This window comes from Salvelinus alpinus, chromosome 4 (genome assembly GCF_045679555.1).
Source record: "Salvelinus alpinus chromosome 4, SLU_Salpinus.1, whole genome shotgun sequence".
In the NCBI taxonomy this organism is placed as follows: domain Eukaryota; kingdom Metazoa; phylum Chordata; class Actinopteri; order Salmoniformes; family Salmonidae; genus Salvelinus; species Salvelinus alpinus.
This window is the reverse complement of record NC_092089.1, coordinates 29,985,077-29,995,076: the sequence shown is the minus strand read 5'-3', so window position 1 is coordinate 29,995,076 and position 10,000 is coordinate 29,985,077. Positions and strand designations below refer to the sequence as shown.

Here is a 10,000-nt window from a genome sequence, read left to right as displayed (position 1 = left end):
CACATGCATGCAAGCACACACGCAGATGTAACGCACACACGCACACATGCACAGTGTTAAATGTAATCGATAACGTATATAACGTACAGTTGAAGTCAGAAGTTTACATACACCATAGCCAAATATATTTCAACTCAGTTTTTCACAATTCCTGACATTTAATCCTCGTAAAAATTCCCTGTCTTAGGTCAGTTAGAATCACCACTTTATTTTAAGAATGTGAAATGTCAGAATAATAGCAGAGAGAATGATTTAGTTCAGCTTTTATTTCTTTCATCACATTCCCAGTGGGTCAGAAGTTTACATACACTCAATTAGTATTTGGTAGCATTGCCTTTAAATTGTTTAACTTGGGTCAAACGTTTCAGGTAGCCTTCCACAAGCTTCCCACAATAAGTTGGGTGAATTTTGGCCCATTCCTCCTGACAGAGCTGGTGTAACTGAGTCAGGTTTGTAGGCCTCCTTGCTCGCACACGCTTTTTCAGTTCTGCCAACAAATTTTCTATAGAATTGAGGTCAGGGCTTTGTGATGGCCACTCCAATACCTTGACTTTGTTGTCCTTAAGCCATTTTGCCACAACTTTGGAAGTATGCTTGGGGTCATTGTCCATTTGGAAGACCCATTTGCGACCAAGCTTTAATTTCCTGACTGATGTCTTGAGATGTTTCCTCAACATATAAACATAATTTTCTTCCCTCATGATGCCATCTATTTTGTGAAGTGCACCAGTCCCTCCTGCAGCAAAGCACCCCCACAACATGATGTTGCCACCCCCATGCTTCACGGTTGGAATGGTGTTCTTCGGCTTGCAAGCCTCCCCCTTTTTCCTCCAAACATAACGATGGTCATTATGGCCAAACAGTTGTATTTTTATTTCATCAGAGCAGAGGACATGTCTCCAAAAGGTACGATCTTTGTCCCCATGTGCAGTTGCAAACCGTAGTCTGGCTTTTTATGGCAGTTTTTAAGCAGTGGCTTCTTCCTTGCTGAGCGGCCTTTCAGGTTATGTCGATATAGGACTTGTTTTACTGTGGATATAGATACTTTTGTACCTGTTTCCTCCAGCATCTTCACAAGGTCCTTTGCTGCTGTTCTGGGATTGATTTGTACTTTTCATACCAAAGTACGTTCATCTCTAGGAGACAGAAAACATCTCCTTCCTGAGCGGTATGACGGCTGCGTGTTCCCATGGTGTTTATACTTGTGTACCATTGTTCGTACAGATGAACGCGGTACCTTCAGGCGTTTGGAAATTGTTCCCAAGGATGAACCAGACTTGTGAAGGTCTACAATTTATTTTCTGAGATCTTGGCTGATTTCTTTTGATTTTCCCATGATGTCAAGCAAAGAGACACTGAGTTTGAAGGTAGGCCTTGAAATACATCCACAATTACACCTCCAATTGACTCAAATTATGTCAATTAGCCTATCAGAAGCTTCTAAAGCCATGATGACATTTTCTGGAATTTTCCAAGATGTTTAAAGGCACAGTCAACTTAATGTATATAAACTTCTGACCCACTGGAATTGTGATACAGTGAATCATAAGTGAAATAATCTGTCTGTAAACAACTGTTGGAAAAATTACTTGTGTCATGCACAAAGTAGATGTCCTAACCGACTTGCCAAAACTATAGTTTGTTAACAAGAAATTTGTGGAGTGGTTAAAAAACGAGTTTTAATGACTCCAACCTAAGTGTATGTAAACTTCCGACTTCAACTGTATGCTGAGCACTTGTTGGCTGCTTTTCCCTCACTCTGCGGTTCGACTCATCCCAAACCATCTCAATTTGGTTGAGGTCGGGGGATTGTGGAGGCCAGGTCATCTAATGCAGCACTCCATCAGTCCTCTTGTTGGTAAAATAGCCCTTACACAGCCTGGAGGTGTGTTGGGTCATTGTCCTGTTGAAAAACAAATGATAGTCCCACTAAGCCCAAACCAGATGGGATGGCGTATCACTGCAAAATGCTGTGGTAGCCATGCTGGTTAAGTGTGCCTTGAATTCTAAATAAATCACAGACAGTTTCACCAGCAGATCACACCTCACAAAGACACAGTGGTTGGAACCAAAAATCTCAAATTTGGACTCCAGACCATTGCTCATGCTTCTTGGCCCAAGCAAGTCTCTTCTTATTATTGGTGTCCTTTAGTAGTAGTTTCTTTGCAGAAATTCGACCATGAAGGCCTGATTCACACAGTCTCATCTGAACAGTTGATGTTGAGATGTGTCTGTTACTTGAACTCTGTGAAGCATTTATTTGGGCTGCAATTTCTGAGGCTGGTAACTCTAATGAACGTATCCTCTGCAGCAGAGGTAACTCTGTGTCTTTCATTCCTGTGGCAGTCCTCATGAGAGCCAGTTTCATCATAGCGCTTGATGGTTTTTGCGACTGCACTTGAAGAAATGTTCAATGTTCTTGACATTTTCTGTATTGAGTGACCTTCATGTCTTAAAGTAATGATGTCGTTTGCTTATTTGAGCTGTTTTTGCCATAAAATGGACTTGGTCTTTTACCAAATAGGGCTATCTTCTGTATACAAGTGAAATAATCTGTCTGTAAACAATTGTTGGAAAAATGACTTGTGTCATGCACAAAGTAGATGCCACAACCGACTTGCCAAAACTATAGTTTGTTAACAAGAAATTTGTGGAGTGGTTGAAAAAATGAGTTTTAATGACTCCAACCTAAGTGTTTGTAAACTTCCGACTTCAACTGTATATAATCTGTACACAAACATACATAAACTGTGTTAAAGTGCACCTTCAAACACCAACTGAATGGGACGGCCTTCCTGGAATGGAGCCTGCGGCCTTTTGAACCTGTATTACTACACATCATATTATCTCAAAGCCCTTGTTGACAACACATGATTTACGTGAAAACTCTCACGTTGGGATTCCGTCCTCCATGGTCCTGATCATGTTTTAATCATGTCAGGTCATATTGATGGTAATAAATGAAACAGGTCATATTAACGGTCCATTCAGCAGTAGTTGGTTCAACCTTTGAAGTGTTAAGAGCTGATAAATGAGGGTTAATCTAGTAGAACACCAGGAGATCCACATACAGCAGCTCCCCTCATCACATCTCATTCAGCCATATCCTGAAGGACATATTACAACCCTACTCACTATCTAACACATTACTCATCTAATACACTGTCACACACTCTCTCTCTCACTCACTCGCTCGCTCGCTCTCTCTCTCTCTCTCTCTCTCTCTCTCTCTCTCTCTCTCTCTCTCTCTCTCTCTCTCTCTCTCTCTCTCTCTCTCTCTCTCTCTCTCTCTCTCTCTCTCTCTCTCTCTCACTCTCTCTCTCTCTCACACTCCCTCACTCTCTCCCCCCCTCTCTCTCTCACCCCCCTCTCTCACGCTCTCTCTCTCCTCCTCACTCCCTCTCTCCTCTCTCTCGCTCTCTCCTCTCTCTCTCTCTCTCTCACTCCTCTCTCTCTCCTCATCCTCACTCGCTCACTCACTCACTCACTCACTCACTCACTCACTCACTCACTCACTCACTCACTCACTCACTCACTCACTCACTCACTCACTCACTCACTCACTCACTCACTCACTCACTCACTCACTCACTCACTCACTCACTCACTCACTCCCTCTCTCTCTCTCTCTCTCTCTCTCTCTCTCTCTCTCTCTCTCTCTCTCTCTCTCTCTCTCACTCTCTCTCTCCATGTCACTCTCTCTCTCACACTCACACTCTCCCTTTCTCTCTCCCTCTCACACTCACACTCTCCCTTTCTCTCTCCCTCTCTCACTCACTCTCTCTCTCTCTCTCTCTCTCTCTCTCTCCCTCTCTCTCTCCCTCTCTCTCTCTCTCTCTCACTCTCTCTCTCACTTTCTCTCCCTCTCTTTCTCTCTCTTTCTCTCTACCCCTCTCTCTCTCTCTCTTTCTCTCTCTCTCTCTCTGTCTACGTCTCTTTCTATTAGGTCTACATCTCCTTATCTCAGTCTCATTGTACTATTCCCTCTATCATATCTCCCTCTTTCTTTTATCGCTTTACTATTGACCTCACTCATGTAATACCCACTACTCACTCTCTCACTCTCATTCGCCAATTCTCTCAATAATTCCCCCGCATCTCATTCTCATAGGTTTCGTCCCAAATGGCACCCTATTCCCTATGGGCATTGGATACAAGTAGTGCACTACGTAGGGGATAAGGAAGCACCCTTCTGCCTTATTATTCCTGCTGCATATCTGTCATTACTGTCCTCAGTTACCTGACAGAGGAGGATTTAGTCTCTGTCATTACTGTCCTCAGTTACCTGACAGGGGAGGATTTAGTCTCTGTCATTACTGTCCTCAGTTACCTGACAGAGGAGGATTTAGTCTCTGTCATTACTGTCCTCAGTTACCTGACAGAGGAGGATTTAGTCTCTGTCATTACTGTCCTCAGTTACCTGACAGAGGAGGATTTAGTCTATGTCATTACTGTCCTCAGTTACCTGACAGAGGAGGATTTAGCCTCTGTCATTACTGTCCTCAGTTACCTGACAGAGGAGGATTTGGTCTCTATCTTTACTGTCCTCACTTACCTGACATAGGAGGATTTAATCTCTGTCATTACTGTCCTCAGTTACCTGACAGAGGATGATTTAGTCTCTGTCTTTACTGTCCTCAGTTACCTGACAGGGGAGGATTTAGTCTCTGTCTTTACTGTCCTTAGTTACCTGACAGAGGATGATTTAGTCTCTGTCTTTACTGTCCTCAGTTACCTGACAGAGGATGATTTAGTCTCTGTCTTTACTGTCCTCAGTTACCTGACAGAGGATGATTTAGTCTCTGTCTTTACTGTCCTCAGTTACCTGACAGAGGATGATTTCGTCTGAATTAGTGGGAAGGTGAGAAGCTGAGACAGCAAGGCAGACATCAATCAATCATTCATACTTCATTGGACAGACACAGGAGGAGAGAAAGAAATGGTGAGAGACACAGGAGGAGAGAAAGAAATGGAGAGAGACACAGGAGGAGAGAAAGAAATGGAGAGAGACACAGGAGGAGAGAAAGAAATGGTGAGAGACACAGGAGGAGAGAAAGAAATGGTGAGAGACACAGGAGGAGAGAAAGAAATGGAGACACAGGAGGAGAGAAAGGCAAGATGGAAGGAGTGAGACAGAATGAGTGAAGAGAAAGAGTGACCAACAAAGCCCCACACACACACCTTATTAGGGGCCCCTATGCTCCGTGAGGAGGTATCAGTGAACACACACACCTTATTGAGGGCCCCTATGCTCCGTGAGGAGGTATCAGTGAACACACACACCTTATTGAGGGCCCATATGCTCCGTGAGGAGGTATCAGTGAACACACACACCTTATTGAGGGCCCATATGCTCTGTGAGGAGGTATCAGTGAACACACACACCTTATTGAGGGCCCCTATGCTCCGCGAGGAGGCATCAGTGAACACACACACCTTATTGAGGGCCCCTATGCTCCGCGAGGAGGCATCAGTGAACAGTTTGCTGTGCAGCAGCATGACGCGGGCGATGAGGTAGAGGCGGAGGAACATGGGAACACTCAGCACCATGTCCAGGTCAGCCTCAGCCTGGGACGGGGCGTAAGAGAACGCCAGACGTGCCCGCCACTGGAACTTAAAGTCCCCGGGCACCGGATGCACCGCCGACACCAGTAGCTCCAACGATATCAGCAACACCCGATTCAACGTCATGGCGATGCGCCAGTCGTCCGCTCCGTTGTCGATGACGAAGAGCTGTGGTAGGGAAGAGGAGGAACAAGGGACAGGAAGATAGAACGAGGGCTGGTTAGAGCGGAGGTAGCATTTTAAACACTTTTTAATTACTTAGTAATGAGCGTCGACATCATCATCATGGTCACCATCATCATCATCATCATCATCAGTAGTTTGGTACATGATTACAGTGTTAGTGCCTGTAGTAGTCAATATAATGGCTTTGCATAATCAGTGGAGTTATCATTGATTTGATGAGAGGAAGCTGTTAGAATGTAGTGACACTGTTGATGTTTAGACTGCTTTGTTCCCCTTTCCCTCATATAAAACGAACTGTCTGCTAACTGTCATCTAACTGTCTGCTAACTGTCTGGTAACTGTAGGCTAACTGTCTGTTAACTGTCTGCTAACTGTCATCTAACTGTCTGCTAACTGTCTGGTAACTGTAGGCTAACTGTCTGCTAACTGTCTGCTAACTGTCTGCTAACTCTCAGCGAACTGTCTGCTAACTGGCAGCTACATATCTGCTAACTGTCTGCTAATTGTTTACTAACTGTCTGCTAACTGTCTGCTAACTGTCTGCTAACTGTAGGCTAACTCTCAGCTAACTGTCTGCTAACTGTCAGCTAAATGTCTGCTAACTCTCCGCTAACTGTCCGCTAACTGTCCGCTAACTGTCCGCTAACTGTCCGCTAACTGTCTGCTAACTGTAGGCTAACTGTAGGCTAACTGTCTGCTAACTGTCTGCTAACTGTCAGCTAAATGTCTGCTAACTCTCCGCTAACTGTCTGCTAACTGTCAGCTAAATGTCTGCTAACTGTCTGCTAACTGTCTGCTAACTGTCTGCTAACTCTCTGCTAACTGTCAGCTAAATGTCTGCTAACTGTCTGCTAAATGTCTGCTAACTGTAGGCTAACTGTCTGCTAATTCTCAGCTAACTTAGCTAATTGTCTGCTAACTCTAAGCTAACTGTCTGCTAACTGTCTCCTAACTCTCAGCTTACTTTCTGCTAACTGTCAGCTAACTCTCAGCTAACTGCCTGCTAACTGTCTGCTAACGCCACAGGAACTTAAGTGATCCCATTATCCCAGTCACAGCATTACTTTGTTGATGTTGTTTGCTTTCTTAATTGCTGTGGTTACTGTTGATACTGTCGCCGGGGCGGTTGTTACGAGGAAGAGCTAAGAGCAGGGTTTTAGTGGAGACCATCCCCTTCAGGAAGAGACTGATGGACGGACGGACGGACAGACGGACGGACGGACGGGGGGGGGTGAAGAGAGAATACGAGAGAGGGGGGAGATATGGAGAAGGAGAGAGAGGGAGGAGCTAGATATAGGGAAAAAAGAGAAGGCAGGGAATGAGAAAGAGAGAAAAAGAAGGGAGACAGAGAAAGAGGAGAGACAGACAGGTGGAGAGCGAGCGATGGAGCGAGGTAGGGAAGTCCCTGTTTTAAATGAAAGGTTGAACAGATGCTGTTGAGCAGAGAGAGAGAGAGAGAGAGAGCAGCTATTGCTGTATCCACATGATTCATCTGGAGAGGTTTTTATCCCACACACTTTGTCTCATCATACACAACAAACACTATGAGAGGGTCAAACAACAGAACTAACACAGTACAGGACCAACCAGAAGTCACAACTCATCTGGAGGGGCCTCAACTGGCCTGCACTGTAGCAGGATTTAATGTACAACCACTACCAGACTGAAGAACAAGGGATAGGGAGAGAGAGATAGAAAGACAGACAGAGAGAAAGAGAGAGAGAGAGCAAGAGAGAGTGGGGGTTAAAGAGAGAGAGGAGAGCGAGAGAGAGAGGGGGGGTGGGGTGTAAAGAGAGAGAGAGTGAGGGAGAGAGAGAGAGAGGGAGAGAGAGCAAGAGAGAGTGGGAGAGAGTGAGAGAGAGAGAGAGAGAGAGAGAGAGAGAGAGAGAGAGAGAGAGAGAGAGAGAGAGAGAGAGAGAGAGAGAGAGAGAGAGAGAGAGAGAGAGAGAGAGAGAGAGAGAGAGAGAGAGAGAGAGAGAGAGAGAGAAAGAGGGGGGATGAGGTGTAAAGAGAGAGAGAGAGAGAGCGAGAGAGCAAGGGAGAGAGAGAGAGAGAGAGAGAGAGAGAGAGAGAGAGAGAGAGAGAGAGAGAGAGAGAGAGAGAGAGAGAGAGAGAGAGAGAGAGAGAGAGAGAGAGAGAGAGAGAGAGAGAGAGAGAGAGAGAGAGAGAGAGAGAGAAGGAATGATACAGATAGTTAAACTGAAATGTGACACTAAAAGAGAGTTCAGTAGTGGTAACATTCTAGCCCAGGTGTCTGTGTCTGCTCCAGCCAACTTACCTTGGTGAGACAGCTACAGCCTGTGGCCTGGTTAAAAGCAGACACAGTCACCCAGGCACCCAGGCTAGTGACGCTCCCTGTGCTCTAGTAGCAGAATGACATTCAGTGCATTTACAGACACAACCAGCTGTGGATCACTGCTGGATAGAAAGCACAAATAGACTTTCAGCTTTCAGACTAGATGTCTCTGTTTGCGTGACAGTGTAGCATGCAACTGGTGCCACTGGTGAAAAGACTAAAGGAGCATTCATCATGTCGTTGGTGTGTGTCGCAAGGAGTCATTGTGTTCTGCACACTCGTGTATTGTAGGTAAAATGATTTGTGAATGCTGCATGTCAGTCAGTGTGTGTGTATGTGTGCATGAAAGAGAGAGAGAGAGAGAGAGAGAGAGAGAGAGAGAGAGAGAGAGAGAGAGAGCGAGCGAGAGAGAGAGAGAGAGAACGAGAGTGAGAGCGGGTGTTTTGCAGACTCTGCCTCGTCATGGTTACTGTTGCCAAGACGACAACATCAAAGACCAGCCAAGCTTAATTAGAATCCCCAGCAAGAGAGGGAGGGAGGGAGGGAGGGAGGGAGGGAGGGAGGGAGGGATGGAGGAAAAGAGAGGTAGGGACACTGGGGAAGAGATAGAGACAACGGGAAGGAATAGAGAGAAAGATCTTGTGTGTGAGAGTCAAAGAGAGTGAGAGAGAGTACAGTACAGACGTTTGTGTGTTTGTGTGTGTGTGTGTGTGCATGTGTGTGCCTGCCTGCGTGTGTGTGCCTGTGCACACTAATGGCACTGTGCTTTCCATTGAGTCAGAGGGAAGCCCATCACAGCCCCAACACACACACAACTCATTCACACTTACAGAACATCTCTCTTGTCTGCAAACTGATCGTCATTCACTCTGCTGTCCCTTCAGTGTGTATGTGTGTGTGTGTGTGACACTGCCGCTCTTCTATCCCTCACTCCCTCTTTCTCTCTCTTCCCCAGATCCTCCCTCCCTCTTTCTCTCTCTTCCCCAGATCCTCCCTCCCTCTTTCTCTCTCTTCCCCAGATCCTCCCTCCCTCTTTCTCTCTTCCCCAGATCCTCCCTCCCTCTTTCTCTCTTCCCCAGATCCTCCCTCCCTCTTTCTCTCTCTTCCCCAGATCCTCCCTCTCTCTTTCTCTCTTCCCCAGATCCTCCCTCCCTCTTTCTCTCTCTTCCCCAGATCCTCCCTCCCTCTTTCTCTCTTCCCCAGATCCTCACTCCCTCTTTCTCTCTCTTCCCCAGATCCTCACTCCCTCTTTCTCTCTCTTCCCCAGATCCTCCCTCCCTCTTTCTCTCTCTTCCCCAGATCCTCCCTCCCTCTTTCTCTCTCTTCCCCAGATCCTCACTCCCTCTTTCTCTCTCTTCCCCAGATCCTCCCTCCCTCTTTCTCTCTCTTCCCCAGATCCTCCCTCCCTCTTTCTCTCTTCCCCAGATCCTCCTTCCCTCTTTCTCTCTCTTCCCCAGATCCTCCCTCCCTCTTTCTCTCTCTTCCCCCAGATCCTCCCTCCCTCTTTCTCTCTCTTCCCCAGATCCTCCCTCCCTCTTTCTTACTCTCTTCCCCAGATCCTCCCTCCCTCTTTCTCTCTCTTCCCCAGACCTCCCTCCCTCTTTCTTCCCCAGATCCTCCCTCCCTCTTTCTCGTCTTCCCCAGATCCTCCCTCCCTCTTTCTGTCTTCCCCTAGATCCTCCCTCCCTCTTTCTCTCTCTTCCCCAGATCCTCCCTCCCTCTTTCTCTCTCTCTCCCAGATCCTCCCTCCCTCTTTCTGTCTTCCCCAGATCCTCCCTCCCTCTTTCTCTCTTCCCCAGATCCTCCCTCCCTCTTTCTTCTCCCCAGATCCTCCCTCCCTCTTTCTTCCCCAACTCCCTCCCTCTTTCTTCCCCAGATCCTCCCTCCCTCTTTCTGTCTCTCCCCCAGATCCTCCCTCCCTCTTTCTCTCTCTTCCCCAGATCCTCCCTCCCT

General features: G+C 46.7%; 1 protein-coding gene across 1 annotated transcript in view; it reads right to left on the bottom strand.

Moving 5' to 3' along the window:
* kcnn3 (potassium intermediate/small conductance calcium-activated channel, subfamily N, member 3) overlaps positions 1 to 10,000 on the bottom strand; it is a 129,024-nt gene that overhangs the window by 47,521 nt on the left and 71,503 nt on the right. The window contains exon 4 of the mRNA XM_071396533.1: positions 5,437 to 5,733. Within this exon, the coding sequence (XP_071252634.1) occupies positions 5,437 to 5,733 (297 nt within the window). The remainder of the gene's footprint in view (positions 1 to 5,436; positions 5,734 to 10,000) is intronic.